Here is a 16,680-nt window from a genome sequence, read left to right as displayed (position 1 = left end):
TTAACAAAAAAATTAAAAACATGAATTAGAGAAATGCTTTATAAGGGAAAATTGGAAAATTCATACCACAATGGACATACCTGGATAAGAGAATCCTCTAATTGCTCTAGTCGCAACACTCCATCCTCCAAATTGGGCTCCTCTGGATTCTTGTCCCAAGTCAACAAGTCTTTATTAGACTTTGCATCTTCACAGTAATGGGACAACAATCGCAAGTTGTAATGAACATAAACCAAAGCTCTTTGCCCGGTCTAAATTCAACCTGTTCCTTTTAACACTGTGGATGAAAGAATAAGAGCTCCAACACCTCTCTGCAGAAGAAGTGTTTACCACCTGTGATAGCACCCGCAATGCCAAACTCTGTAGAAGTGGAGTAGGCCCTCCATGCATGTTCCACCACTCAAGAGCAGAAAAATGCTCTCGATCTTGAATTGCATGCATGCTCCCAAATGGACCAGTGTTGCTCGTATAGTTGCTCACCTGTCTCCGTACCAATGCAGCCTCCTCATTATCAGGGATTAATCTACTCAATGCAGCCATATATTTTTCGTGAACCTCTCTATCTTGGTGTGGTTTTTTCCTGCTTCCCCCCCCAGGTGCTGGTTTTGAAAGCCATGATGGATGATAGTATTTAGGTGTCAAAACATATGCTAATGCATGCAATGGAACATTTAGCATTTCCCATCGGTTTTCCACCTATGCACGAATATAATTGTACAAGGTGGTATCTCTAGGCTCAACAATGTCTTTAATCTGCCCCAACATGCTATCCATTTGCTCATACACCTCCCCAATTACTGGTCGATCTGAATCTGCAAACTTGATCATGTAATAAATTGGTTTGGTGAATTGCAAAACATATTTAACCTGTGACCAAAAGTAACTGTCAAGAACAGTGTCCTTGACTGCATTAGCACCATCTGTGTCAGTGTTAATTTCATCCCATGTTTCAGCACACACCAGATTAGTTAAAGCTTGTCTCACCCTCACTAGCCGCCTAAAGGTGAGGTAATAACTAGCAAATCTTGTCTTTGCAATTTTAAGCAATTGCAACTTGGAGTAAGTGCCATAGAAGTAGTTTACCCTTGTATGCCCTGTGATGAATTTAATGAGCTGCTTCCCTTTCCTGTAAACCTCAGCAATCCACCCACAATCTTTGTGTTTCACAATATCATGCATCAAAAGGTTCAATGTGTGAACCAGGCACCCAGACCAAAAGATGTGTGGATGAGTACGCTCAATAATTTTTCCTGCTGCCTTACAATTTGCTGCATTATCTGTGATCACTTGAACCACATTATTCGGACCAACATCTTTGATTGATTTCAATAGGAGATCTGCAATGTTTTGTGCAGTTGCACTGATGGAGGAGGAGTCATGAGATGCAATAAATATTGCACCACTAGAAGAAACACCAAGAACATTTATCAAATGTTGGTTTCTAATATTTGTCCACCCATCTGATACAATGGATACCCCAGAATCCACCCACTCATGTGTAAAACGTGTCAAAGCTCTTTGAACCTTAGCTTTTTCTCTTTCTAATAACACTGTTCTAGCTTTCTCATAGTTGGGGGCCTTGTATCCTTTTGGGGCTTCATTGATGGCCTTTACCATGTCATGCCAATAGGGAGGGCGAAGCACATTGAATGGTACACCGCAAGCACAAAGAAAACGGACTATCTTTCCATCCACATCATCCCTCCCAGCAACATTAAGGAAATCCCCTATTGTTTTTCTACCTCCAGAGGTTGCAGAAGTACCATGAGGAGATGGGCAACTACCAAATTTAGAGGTTGCACTTGATTCAAAATGAGTTTTTTGTTTCTTGTTTTTTTGTTGTGCAGCCATCTCTATTTGGATGTATTTTGTTCTTTGTTCAGCTGAAATTTTTGGGCAAATTTGTACCCCCACAGAACCCTTTTTTTTCATCACTGTCCAGCACCCCACAAAGATGCCTCCTCAGACGGGTATATGAACCACAATATGGTTTTCCTCCATGACAATCATGAGGGCACATCCATTTGTAAGATCCACCACCCTTTCCCCCATCAAGTTTGGTCACATAGTTCCACAAGGGTGTTGTTGTACCTTTCCCATCTTGTGCTTCAGTGTCCCCTTCAAGTTCATCCCCTTCCTCTTCAAACCCTTCCTCCTCATCATACATTGGGTCACCAAGTTCATCCCCTTCCTCTTCCCCTCTATTCCTCACCTTTGCCATCATTAAAACCAAGAGTGGAATGATACATAGAAGCCAAAAGAACACCATCTTGGAATATGGATATAGGTGGTGGACAACCTGTAAATAAAGGAGCAAGTAGAAACAATGGGAAAGAGTAGGAGAGGGAGGAGAAAAATACAATTTTTTTTTCAAAAAAACAAGGGAGTTTGGGGTTTGAACTTACCTCTTTGGCTCTTGTAGATGAAGTCCTCCAAGCTCTTGCTCCAAGCTCCTCCTCCTTCTCCTAGCTCCTCCTTCTTCACTCCTCCAAGCTCTCCTCTCTTCTCCTCTCCTTTCCTCTCTTCTCTTCTCCTCTCCTCTCTTCTCTTCTCCAACTCTCATAAACTCAAAGTGAGAAAATGAGAAGAGAATGGGGGCTTTATTCTTTTCTAAACTCACCCTAAACTAACCCTAACCTCACCCTAACCCACCCCCTCATGCTAAGTTAAGTGAACTTTTTAAAAAAATAAAAAAAAAACCGAGTTTGATAGCTGACCGCGCGGATTCATATGGAAGCGCACTTCCGGGCCTCGTGAAGCGTGCGCTTCCGGGCCTGAAGCGTTGCGCTTCCGGAGGCCCGAAGCGCCCTCCAAAGCGCGGATCCGGGCCAACGCTTCCATAATTCCAGGAATCGTGAAAAAAAAAAGGAATCGCGCTTCGCCTAGAGGTTCCGGAACGCTTCCGTAGGGGACGCGATTCCGGCCTCGGATCCGGGGGGGGCGATTCCTGCAACACTGTGCACGAAACCCCCTGCCGCCCCCAAGGATCCAAACCGGGAGTCGTGTCTCATATGGATCTGTGGGGGATCTGTCGTCGGATCCGTAGTTTAGAAATCTGAAATTGCGGATCGGGATGGTAAAGACCATTCCTGGAAATTCAGAATCGTGCCAGCCTGATCCGCAGTTCTAGATTTCCGAACCACGGACCAGCGCAAGATCTGCGGTGGATCGGGCATGGATTCATACGGATATTGAGTGGATCCAAAAGGAGACAGGCGGTTCCATAAGGTTCAAATTTTTATTTTTTATTTTTTCTTTGACTTAAGTTGGGTTGGGGCTTCTCGGACACTCCCAAGGTGCTCCCTTGATGCTTCTTAGATGCTTCCTAAATGCTCCCTCATGGTAATGTTAAATTCTTAAATTCTCCTTTATCTTTCATTTTCATCCCTTTACTTAAATTTTTAACATTACCATGAAATGACTCAGGATGTTTGAGGGTGGTTCCAGCCTCATCCACATATGGAGAAAGTAGAATTTCATATCCTATTCAAATTACGCAGACTTACTAGTTTTCGGGAATTCATGATTAAAGGGATTGTGGCATTTCATTAGATTATATCATGTATGAGGGTATGCGATTGGCATTTAATCAAGAGCACCAAGCCCTATATGTATCCTAGTGGTGTTAATGGTTGAACTCCTTTGTCATGCCCTTAGCAAAAAAATTACTTTTCAATCAAGTCAATATCATCGATCAAGCATGTTAAGTTTTTCTACCATATTTTAAGGTTTGGATTAGGTAGTTTGATCAAAATTGGGCAATGTTGATTAATATCCCTAGACAATCGAGGTAGAGGCAAAGGATAGATAAGAGGAGAAGAATGTAGATTCTAGATGGTTGATGCTCGAATAATTAATCATTAGTGTTCAATGAATGCCATATCTATCTTGATTTATGTACAAATATGCATGTTTCCATATCTTCTACAATTAATTTGGTATTTTGGATTTTTTTTTAATATAAATGCAATATATATATATATATATATATATATATATAGTAGACGCTTCTGAGACGATTCGCTTCCTAGATTTTTGGGAAATGTCGCTTCCGTGGATCCACTTCCAAAAAATGTCTCCGCTTCGTGCAACATTGGATGTAGCACATCAACATTTCCTCATTAGAGGTCATACACCCTAATGTTACTGTAGGATGGTGACATCTCACTGATTGAGCCAATGTGTGAAACTATTATGTAACATATGAAGTAATAAATTTTACCTTAATGAAACATTGTGGCACACACCCCTCCATCTCATGACTTGTCAATATATATTCATGCACCATCACGAGGCTCATTGTAATCATCATTCATATCAATCATTCATTACGCAATAATTTATTATACACTTGCAGAAATACTCTGTCAAACTTGTAAGAAACAGGGACTATTGAGTTTGTTTGGTATCAGAGCCAAATTTTTGGCTAATTTGTGATTAAATTCTTCAAACTGACAAGCTGTACAGTGTGCTACATGTACCCACTCAAGCAAATCTGTATCCTGCTGCCTTAAACTGCTGTTTTGTACACAGCATGCATGTCAACTCTTGAAAGGTTGCAGCCTTTAAAAAAAATATTCCCCCCTTTTTTCCTTGAAATGCTATAGATAATTATTTTTCAAGAAAAGAAATATTCAAACTTTATATACATTATATAAAAGGTAAATTGAAATTGGGTCCCACAAAGAAGAAACCTGCCACCAATATAGCCAAAAATAATAACCAACAATTAGAGGTTCATCATTATGAAGATGAAGTTAATAGCACCACACTACTTATGGATAGTATTGACTCTTGAGAAGTTGCAAAAAGAATTAGGGGACAAAACAGATAATTATTAGAAGATATACCAAGAGTATTGGGCGATAGATTTGACAAGTTAATAGAGGTCTCACAAAATAGATGGCTAGAATTAGTATGAGATAATGACAACAAGATCAAAGTATCAAGGATAACTATTGAGCATAGAGGAAGGATTGACCAATCAACTGAAATATTAGATGAGTTAATGGTAGAACCCTTAACTTACGAAAATCCACCAGTAAGGCCAAACTACCACAAATCACGAAAGAAATCAGGAGAAAACAAGTCAGATCAATAAATTCAAAATTGAAATGCTTAAAATTGATAGCAAATTATTAATGGAAATATCACTAGCTTTAATCTCATGCACCAACAAAATAAGAATGAAGATAAGGTTTCCCAAAGAAACTATTACCCAAAAAGAACAAATAGCGCTAACTACCAAATATATTCAACCTTATCTAAGAAATATTTAAAAGACCCAGGAACCAAGAAAAGAGAGAAGCAGACGTACAGTTTCACTTGCAACCATGATAAGGAAATTACAGCCTATGACCTTGAAGCTTAAAGGAATTGTTAAAAATAGAAATATAATGATACTCGTAGATTCTGGCATTGCTCATAACTATATAGAAACCAGTTTCACTAAGCAACTAAACCATTTTGTATACCCTACCAAGGATGTCATAGTTACAATCTTTGATGGACCAAAGTTCAAAAGGGTAGGAAGATGTCATAAAATATCTGTTCAAATACAAGAATTGGAACTACAAACATGATTCTGTGCTCCAATACTCATATAGATGGATATGGTACTAGGCTCTGAATGCTTCACTCAGAAGGTTATATATACCACCAACATCAAAGAGCAGTTCATGGAATTTAACTGACAAGGACAGAACTAAAGTTCCACTCTCAAGAAAAGTGAATTATAGCTAATGAAAAAGGGGGAAAATACACAAATAAATGTACAATAGCAAAAGCAAGGAAAGTGTTCTACTAAGGAGCATCAAGATTTTACAGTAAAGAAAGCGGTCAAAAGACTTCAATATGATTCACACCCTCCAAATGAACCTTTCTGGCGCTTAAATCGGGAACCAAGTAAAACCCCGACAGACAGACAAAGATGATGCCACGGAGAAACTGCTTAGTTGTAGAGAATCCTATTTACTATGCCTTGAGGAAAAAACATCTTTGAAGGGGGTGACAATTTAACAAACAAAATAATACTAATCCTAATATATAATAAATATTACTTTAATGAAACATCAAGGGTCACACATCCCTTCTTGTGACCAGTCAATGTATAGTATACACTGTCACAAGGGTCATTGTAATCATCGTTCATATTAATCATTCATTATCCAATATTTTATTATGCACTCGCAGAATACTCTGTCAATTTCGTAATAAACAGGGACTGTTTATTCCAGATTGACAAATTGTATTTGGGATTTACATATGTTAAATGGATATCGTGATCTAAAGCATAAAAGTCATTTCTAGTGTCCCTACCAGAAAACCCTGGGACTCGTAAAGTCCTTCTAGATCCCTGTCGATATTTCTGTTTGAGCTGGGAACAGAAATGGCCAAAATTAGTTTGGTTCTTTTCTTTCAGACTGGACCTCAGTTTTGACTCTGCTTTTTTTTTTGTTCTTTAAATCTGTCAAGTTAGTGTGTAGGATAAATACCAGTGAAGCTGGGATGATCTGTGGTTCGAAAGAAGTTATGTTCTATGGTGTTTAACAGCTCTCATTGAGTTCATGAAAATTGCAGTTTACAATTTCATTTCTCAATATTAAGCGGTGCATTTTTGAGATCTGTCAATAGTTTCTAGCACAACCAATATGGATTTGTTTCTTTCTCTGTGAACTATGAATTAACTAATTTTTTATATTTTGTTTAATGTGCTTTGTCATATTAATGTGTGCAGTGACATTCGTGGGGTTGCAGTCGCTGGTGTTGAGGGAGAGCCAGTGAACCTTACAGAGCCTGTAACAGAGGCAATTGCTGCAGGTTTTGTAGGATGGCTTTTGGAGAAGAAGAAAGCAGATGGATCAAGACGCTTGAGAGTTTCAGTTGGTCATGATTCCAGGATATCAGCAGACTCTCTTCAGGTGTTCTTTCATATCCAGGGATATTAATTTATGCTTTCAACAATGTAACTTTCCATATGCTTATATTCAGTACTAAATTATATGCTTGCTTCATGTTTAATAACCATGGGACATTAGTAAATGTCAATAGCATATCCAAGCATTAATAATCAATCAAGAGTTTTTAAACTTGATAATGACATTCATTAAGCAATAATGGTTCACAAGGTACATTTTTATTCTGTATTAGTTACAAAACAGTGTTAAAGAATTTGGCGATATTTCATGTTCTCAAGATGGGATAAAAAACTGAAGCAATTAAATATATTTCAGTTGTGGATGTGGTTTGCAAGATTAGATCATATATCCACTCGAACATCCACAGTGAGAAAGGAAAATAATAAATAATTTAAGCGACTGTAGCTTTTCCACAGGCTTTGTAAGGAATATTGTACATGTCAATACTAATGGAATGACAGGTATGATTTTAACAGACTTACCTATCAGCTAACAGTGTAAATTTATGACATTAGAATATCAATAATTTTATTACAATAAATGTGTGCATTCTTGTGTACAAGTTTATTTTCCTCGCGGATCCATAACAAGTTGGTATCAGAGTTTTGCTTGTTCCAAGGTGTCTCTGTTGTGCGGGAGGAAGAAATATGTCCACCCCTCCAAGACTGTTGAAATGATGATATAATCTTCACACGTAGCCATGTGCTGACCTTACTTGTAATTAAGGCTATGAGGCTATACATGTGTAAACCCCTCTATATTGTATTTTGGGACTATTTCAGGTGAAGGCTGACCTAGTCAACCTCCTTGGGGCTAGTGCTCTACCCCTATAAATACACACTCACTGTCATTTATATTGCACATTCTTTTATTAGAAGCTAAGTGCTCTCTTATGCGATTCTTTAGCCTACAGGCACCTACATCATCTGTTTCTCTTGTTCATGGGTTCATCTTGTCTCCTCTATATGTGTTTATGGTTTATGCACATTTAGGGTTTGCTAGTTGGTTCCATTCAATCCTCATTTATCTCTTGTGACCCCAACATGGTATCAAAGTGGGTGTGAGGTTTGAACTAACTTTAGTCCCTCATTTCCTCTTCAAGGTTGGTGTTTTCTATTAATCTTGGGATGATTTCTTTCTTCAGTGTACTTATACAATGACATCTTTTCCCTTTAAGGAGTGTGCCTAACTTACTGAGTTCTGGGGCTGTCTTTTGGTGATACTTTTTGCTGGAGGACTCCCCGTTTAGGGTTGTTTTGGTTCCCATTTATGCGCCGATTGAAGAATTTTCACTCAGTTATGATTGCACGGCATCAAAATTTTCTTACTGATTTATTTTAAACTTGTTTTCTGTTTATCCAGAAGATTTTTTCGCTGGTTGGAATCATCTACTGGTGCCTGTACTAGTTCTGCTTCTGGACCATTCTTTTCATGGGTTCTTTTCAACCCTTTTAATGTGGATATTTCGAGGCTTCTTGTGGCTGCTTATGCTAGTATTCTGTGCACTGATGCTCTTTTCAGCGTCTACATAGAGTTGATTTAAATTTTTTGCAGGCATTATTCTCCCACGGGCTGCCAAACTTGCCTCTTTGGACTATCTTTGTAGAGTCATCTAGTTAATAATGGTCCTCTATGTGAAAATTTGAGAACCCCCCCTGAATCACCTACTGCAGCAACTCATTAACCTTCTCCTATCTGTTAAATACTGAAATAAATTATTTACTGTTTCCTACAGCAAATATCGAAGCTAACACACTGCGGCCTTCATTTAATTAATTAATTTTCCCAAAACAAGAACAGAACAAATAGAACAAGATGCACAAGTGACACAATATTTTTTGGACAAATGTCCCCTAAAAAACCCAATGCAGGAAAACCAGTGCAACAGATCTGAGGGTTTTTATTATTAAGCAATAGTTTTTTGTATACAACTCTGGATGTCCTCCTGACAATCCAGTTTCAGAGAAATAATCCTGACAGAGAGATTTGTGAGATTACCTCACACTATCATTGGGAATCCTGGCTGATCCAGCCCCAGAAAGATTGCCCCTAACTTTTCTGGCTGCCTCTGCACAGTGTCAGTGTCAGCCTAGCATCAGGCTCTCTGGGGACAACGTCAATCCTCTGGCTGGTTGATTTGCTGCCCAAGTGATTCGATTTCTGCCTCCTGGTCTCACGCCCCGGCTCTTGGCTTCTGAAACTCAAATTCCCTCAGCAAATTTCGGACTCCATCTTGGCTTCTGTGCTGCCTCTGCGTCAGCCCCTCTGGCTCAGCGCTGCCACTGCTGGATCTCCCTCTGCCTTCTCTGCTGAGTATCATGGGCTCTGGAGAAAATGCTCCAACCCAACTATCCCTGCCCCTCACTGTACAAGCTCACTATCGATATTCTCTCGACAGTTGGTCTGCTTCAAAAAATCGAATTTCGGAACTCACTCAGTCTCTTTTTCTAAGTGACCCTCAAGCCTTCTTAAATAATCTCCTCGTTGACATTCAACAACCCAGATTAACAGCTAATCAATGGATAAGATCATTTTTGCTTGATCCTCGTCTTCTTCTAGAAGTTACACCCACAATTTATATTAATAATTTAATACCCTTTAATTATTGTATTAATTATTTTAATACAACTTTTTCTGGGTGGAATTTCCCAAAATGATTTCTGGGTTCTTTGGAATACATGTGCCTAAGCCTCCTTGTAAAATTTGAGACTTAGAGCACATTCGATGCTACCAGAAATCAATACTCCCTCTTAGCGAGGAATATGTTCTAGCAATGCCTCCCACTGAAGCATCACACTGACTTCATATCATTGTCATTTGCGCCGCTGATGTCTGACATGTTGTCCACCAACCACTGCGCACATGCTGCATCTGTACTGCTGCTGACCCTGCCACTGTTAACACTGCATCTGTACTGCAACTCCATCTGAATTTTTGCATCCGTGTTGTTGTTGACACTGCCACTGCCAACTGCCATTGCATTGCAAATTGCTGCTGCTACTCCATCAGCAATGGAAAAACATCCCAAATTACTGAACTAACTATGTTCAATATGATACCATGTGAATTCTAGAGCCTGACTGCTGCTAGTCTCTGCGTTGATCCTCTGAATCTACTGCGCTGCTGCTGACCTCTGCTTTGTGCCATCTGCACTGTTGCCAACTCTACTCTATGTTGTTCAGTCTTTGACGCTCCTAGCCACTGCAACTGTCTCTCCGACACTCCTTGGCATCATCTAACACTAGTCCATCCTGCTACCTCTGATCTGGGCTCCTGTAGCAAGGAATTGATCCAAGAGGTGGGCTCCTCAAGGATCCTGCCCATCTGTAGCTCTTTCGAACTACAACTCCAAATCAGCCCACCTCCCTCCTGGAGGTATCTCTGTTGTCATGGCGAACTCCTCCTCCTCGATCTTCGCGGGCGTAACCTTCGGATCGTGCTTCTCATCCTTGTCCTTCTTCCTGAGAGGACATTGAGTAGCGTAGTGACCCATCTCACCACACCTGAAGCACTTTATCTTCGAGACGTCCTTCTTACTTCTCCGCTGCTCTTGTTGTCCCTTCGATGCAAGGGCTGCATTATCCTCCTCCTCCTTGGGCTTCGATCCACTGCTACTGCTGTTGTCAAGTTTAACCTTGACTAAGTCTCTCCTCAGTTCCTCTTGTTTTAGAGCTGCCCACATCTCATCCCAATTCGGCAAAGTTGCTCTGCCCATGATACTCTCGTCAAAGACTTGTCACTCATCTGAAACAGAATTGAGGGTTTGTCTAACCAACTCTGAATCTTGAGGTGTATGCCCCACAACAGGCAATTCATCATGGGTTTCCTGAAGCTTCGTGAGGAATGGATCCACACGCTCTCCCTTCTGTATTTGAGTAGATCTCAGCTTCTGTTTAAGGTACATCTTCTGCTGCTCGGAAGATCCCTGATACAGTGTAGACAATGCTTCCCACATCTCCCTAGCAGTCCCTCTGTTAGTGATGTGACAAACGATATGATCTTTCACTTTGTCAAGGATCATTTTTTTTGCCTTCGCCATTTCAACCTTGTATTTCTTCAACGGATCTGCATCTGCAAGGACAACCACCACGTTGTCGACATATGTCTTGAGGGCATGCTCATCTAGAAGGAACGACATTCTTGCCTTCTAGATGACGTAGTTGGATGCCCCATCCAACCTGTCCTGATCCCTCAAGCCACTGGTTGCCATTTCTGCCACAAGAACTGTCGAATGACCTCCTCTCTCCTTTGCGCAACACTAGACTGGCCTACGCACTCCCTGCTGGAGCTTGTAGATCTGCCTCTCTCTGCTGCTGCTCAGCAAGTGAGAATTCAAACTCCTTGGCTGGAAGTCCTCTGAGGAGAAATTCCCTCAACTGTGCTCCTTCCTTCTCCTCTGACGTCTTTCTGCCCAGCAAAATGGCCTGCAGAAAGACTGCGTCCCACCAGCTCTCCTCACGCTGAGGCTTTTGTGCTGCTCCCTCTGCCCCGACAAAAACTTGATTTGGAAGCCCTTCTCTCCGTTGACTCACTCGGAGAGAGACTGCCTCAAAATTTCAGCCCTCTGGCTAGAACTGCGCAAACCCTCTGGGGTTTCAAACTGCTGCCTCCTGCAGCTTTTTCGAACTCCCTCTTCTGCTCAGCGCTGGGTCTCTGGTACTGTTCTTTCTTGCTTCACCTGCAATGCTTTGATACCATGTGAAAATTCGAGAATCCCACCCGAATCACCTACTGCAGCAACTGATTAAACTTCTCCTATCTGTTAAATACTGAAACAAATTATTTACTGTTTCCTACAACAAATATCGAAGCTAACACACTGCAACCTTCACTTAATTAATTAATTTGCCCAAAACAAGAACAAAACAAATAGAGAAAGATGCACAAGTGACACAGTATTTTTTGGACAAATGTCCCCGGAAAAACCCAATGCGGGAAAACTGGTGCAACAGATCTGAGGGTTTTTATTATTAAGCAGTAGTTTTCTGAATACAACTCTGGATGCCCTCCCAACAATCTAGTTACAGAGAAATAATCCTGACAGAGAGATTTGTGAGATTACGTCACACTATCATTGGGAATCCTGGCTGATCCACGCTGCCCAGAAAGATTGCCCCTGGCTTTTCTGGCTGCCTCTGCACTGTGTCTGCGTCAGCCCACCGTCAAGCTCTTTGGGGACAACGTCAATCTTCTAGCTGGTCAATTTTCTACCTCCCGGTCTCTCCCGACTTCTGATACTAAGATCATGTCTGCTTGATCCTTGTCTTCTTCTAGAAATTATACCCACAATTTATATTAATACCCTTTAATTATTTTATTTTCCTTAGTTTAGACTTAGGGTCCCACTAAAAATAGTTAATTATTTTAATACAACTGTTTTTGAGTGGAATTTCCCAAAACGATTTCAGGGTTTTTGGAATACATGTGCCTAAGCCTCCCTGCAAAATTTGAGACTTAGAGCACATCCGATGCTACCAGAAATCAACAATCTAGACTACATACGTATGCATATTTATAAAGTTAGTTATTGACTTGGTCCCAATTATGCTTTTATGTTGTGTTAATGACTTAGACAATATTTAAGTCCATTTCAGGGTTCATGCGCATAGGGACTGCACAATTAGGCTTTTTATTATTCCTTTACTATAAAAGGATATTTATGCTATTTGTTTCATAATCTAAGAAGTATTTCTCTTTTCCAAGTTCTTTTATGTTCTTGGTTTATTTGTGTTCGATTTCTTTTTGTTATATCTCACTTCTAACATTTCCTAGGGCTTCACCCATCTTCAAGGGCCAGTTACTGCAAAATCTCATGGTTTTTGTGATCCTAACATTGAATATGGCTCACAATGATACTCTAATGATTTTTGTCCCCAGTGATGTTTATCTCACTTGATCTCAAGAGTATGTTTCAGGTGGTTCAATACTCATGCAACAAAGATCCTTTGAAGGAAGACTTGGCAAGACTTGGCACCTTTAAGAGGACAATTCTCCATTGTTGAGAGTAGAGATTGACCTTGTAGCCCCATTGTTTCCCACATGAGATGGATGTTGGGTTTTGATGAGACTCCAGATGGTTGTATGCCCCTTGCAACACCTCCGGATGCTGAAACGTTGTACCAGGAAGGTAAGGCATTGGTTTGTTTGATGATGTGCCCAGATGGACCTCTAGGATGCTCCCAAGCTTGCCTTAACCTTGCTTGATGGTCATTATCTTGTTCCAGAGCCCAAATGAGGTTGGTGATCACTGAGATGACTTGGAGTTGGGAGGGGTAGCACATTATGCCTAGATGCCAACGCTTGCCTCTGAGCATGCCATGTCACCCCCATGTGCCCTAGAAGGGTGATGTGAGCCTTCTTGGAGATGATGTCATGGTGGAGGAGTTACTTGGAGATATTCATGTACTCTTGCACTTTGATGATCTCTTTGAGTGAGGAGCACTCTGTAACACTACCCACCATAACACTTGTATTTTTATGGGTTATGGGAGATGTTAAGAATGTTTTAATTTTGAATTCTCGATGATAAGCAACATACTAGGTTAAAAAAATGCCAATATCTAAAACTTTTCGAAACTGGTTATTAATGTGTTTATCAAGACCAACTCAGTGAGAGCTCCTCCAACGATGTAGATATTTCGTCAATTGTGATCTAGGTAACTAAAATATCACTTAAAGGATAAGTGATATTAACAAGATTAATCCTGCTAACATCAATATACCACATGGCTCTTTGGTGGATTATATATATATAGCAATCTATGAGGGGCCCACCCCAAGATTTATACCATCGTTTTGCTTGGTTAGTCGATGATGGATGCAAGATTGTCGTGGATATGCAAGACACACCTCTGCCCCATCGGGGGTCCCAAAGGTTATGCTAAAGGCACCCCACAAAGAACGCCGATGGTGGATGAGGCTATTCGTCTCGCCGTTTAGTGCCAACGATGACCATAACATAACCACTAATATATCAAGCATACAATACAAAATTTACCTTCGGGTTAGATAACATATACATCTACGCCAACATTCTAAACACATAAATAAAAATTAATCTACATACCTTCTGGCTGATCCAATGTAGGCATGCAACGGTCATGTTAGGCTTAGTATATGTAAAATAATAGGAATTTCGTGAGTCCTAGCTGGGCTAACCTTGCCGGTCATTGAGAGAGAGAGAGAGTTAAGTCTTATTGATTTGGGGTAGCGTCATATGTGCTCTAAGCCTCAAATTTTGTAGGGAGGGTTAGGAACAGATATTCCAAAGAACCTAGAAAGCGTTTTGGGAAATTCCACCCAGAAGTGATTTTATTAAAATAATTAATATTTTTAATGGGGTTCCTAAGTCTAAACTTAGGAAAATTAAAATATTAATGGGTATTAATCTAATCAGGGGTGAAACTTCTAGAAAAAGCCACAGATCAAGCCAAAATGATATGAGCCTTTGATTATGTTTTAATCTAGGCCGTTGGTTGTCCAACATGAAGATATAAGAAGGGGCTTGAGGGTCATTTGGAAAACACACAGAGAGATTGAGAAAATCGATTTTCTGAAGTGAGAAGTTCTCAGGAGGGAAAATTGATTGAGGAGATCTCTTGCAGTTGAGGGGTAGGGATAGCAGTTTCCGGAGAGAGAGATTCTCAGCTAGAGATATATCAGCAGAGAGAGGTAGTAAGTGATCCAAAAGCCTTGATGCAGGGCTAGAAGGGCCACGTAGAAGCAGCATAGAGGGAGAGAGAGGAGTCCGAAATTTGCAAAGGAATTCGATTTTCAGAAGCCGGGAGCCGGGGTGTGAGACTGGGAGGCAGAAATCGAATTTCCTGGGCAACATATTGACCAGCTAGAGAAGTGACGCAACACCTAGAGAGCTTGACGTTGGGCTGAGGCAGCGCAAAGGCAGCTAGAAAAGCCGGGGGGCAGTCAGTTTGGGGCTGGATCAACTAGGATTTCTCTGTGATTGTGTGAGGTAAAACTCACAAAGCTTCTGCTTGTATCTCTCTGTAACTAAATAACCCTGTGAGGCATTCAGTGATGTATTCAGATTTTGCTACTGCTTAATAATAATAAACCCTCAGAGCTGCTACACCGGTTTTCTCGCATTGGGTTTTTTCGGGGAAGTTTTGTCCAAAAATAACTGTCCTGTGTTGTATTTTTCTCTCTTGCTCAATATTTTGTTTCTGCATATATGTTAATTAAGTGAAGGCTGCAAATGTATTTGCTTCGATATTTACTGTAAAGCACAATAAATAACTTGCATGGATTAACAAGTAGGAGAAGTAACATCAGCTTGCTGTTGTAGGGGTTCTTGTTGAGGAATTTTCACATGGTATTAGAGCTAGTGCAGATGAGACAAGAAGAGTAGAACCAGAAACCCCAGCGCTGAGTAGAAGGGGAAATCAAAAAGCTGCAGGAGGTAGCAAATCGAAACCCCAGAGGGTTTGCGCACTTTTAGTCGGAGGATTGAAAATTCAAGGTAGTCTCTCTTCGGGTGAGTTGGCAGAGAGAAAGAGGTTCCAGCTCGAATTTTACCGTGGCAGAGGGAGCAATGCTGAGCCTCAGCGTGAGGAGAAGTTGGTGGATGCAGGTTTTTTCAATGGGCAGCTTAGCTGAGCTGAAAAGACGTTAGAAGAAAGAAAAGGAGCATAGTGAGGGAATACTTCCTCAGTGATTTCTTGCCGAGGAAATCAACATTTCTCAATTGTTGAGCAACAGAGGAGCAACAACTTACCAGCTCCATCAGGGAGTGCGTAAGTCAACCTAGGAGTTATGTAGTAGGGAGAAAGAGGGAGTTGTTCGACAATTTTCGGAGGAGATGGCAACCAGTGGCTTGAGGGATCAGGATAGGTTGGACGGGGCTTCCAACTATGCCATCTGGAAGGCTAGAATGACTTTCCTTCTAGATGAGCATGCCCTCAAGATGTATGTTGATAATGTGGTAGCTGTCCTAGTGGATGTAGATTTGCTGAAGAAGTATAGAGCTGAGATGGCTAAGGCGAAGAGGATGATCCTGGATGGAGTCAAGGATCACATGGTGTGTAACATTGCAAGCAAAGGGACCACTAAGGAGATGTGGGATGCCTTGGCGACATTGTATCAGGGATCTTTTGAGCAACGAAAGATGTACTTAGAGCAGAAGCTGAGATCTGCTAAGATGCAGAAGGCGGAGCGAGTGGATCCAATCCTCACGAAACTGAAGGAGACCCATGATGAGCTGTCAACTGCGGGACATACACCTCAGGATTCAGAGTTAGTGAGATTGGCTCTAAATTCCGTCTCGGATGATTGGCAGATCTTTGTCCAGAGTATCTTGGGCAGAGCAGCGTTGCCAAATTGGGACGAGATGTGGGCAGCTTTGAAACAAGAAGAGCTGAGGAGAGACCTGCTCAAGGTCAAACTTGACGGGAGCAGTAGCAGTAGTGGGTCGAAGCCCAAAGTAGAGGAGGAGGATAACGCAACCCTTGCATCGAAGGGACAGCAGGGGCAACAGAGACGAAAGAAGGATGTCTCCAAGGTGAAGTGCTTCAGATGTGGCGAGATGGGCCACTATGCATCCCAATGTCCTTTGAAGAAAAAGGACAAGGATGAGAAGCATGATCCCAAGGTTGCAGCCGCGAAGATTGACGAGGAGGAGTTCGCCATGACAACCGAGATACCTCCAGGAGGGAGGTGGGCTGATATAGAGTTGTAGTCGGGAGGACTGCAGATGGGTAGGATCCTTGAGGAGCCCACCTCTTGGATCATCACCTTGCTACGGGAGCCC

The 16,680-nt window shown here is 41.2% G+C and overlaps 1 protein-coding gene across 3 annotated transcripts in view; it reads left to right on the top strand.

Moving 5' to 3' along the window:
* Window positions 1–16,680, top strand: part of LOC149225175 (phosphoglucosamine mutase family protein) — a 248,949-nt gene that overhangs the window by 105,199 nt on the left and 127,070 nt on the right. For all 3 annotated transcript variants that reach the window (XM_089376975.1, XM_089376973.1, XM_089376974.1), the window contains one exon: window positions 6,737–6,920. In XM_089376975.1, coding sequence (XP_089233101.1) covers window positions 6,737–6,920 — 184 coding nt within the window. The remainder of the gene's footprint in view (window positions 1–6,736; window positions 6,921–16,680) is intronic.

This window comes from Pinus tabuliformis, chromosome J, assembly GCF_031772625.1.
Source record: "Pinus tabuliformis cultivar Carrire ecotype Pingquan chromosome J, CPIR1, whole genome shotgun sequence".
NCBI classification, from domain to species: Eukaryota; Viridiplantae; Streptophyta; class Pinopsida; order Pinales; family Pinaceae; genus Pinus; species Pinus tabuliformis.
The sequence above is the reverse complement of the archived record's forward strand: the minus strand, read 5'-3'. Positions and strand labels throughout refer to the sequence as shown.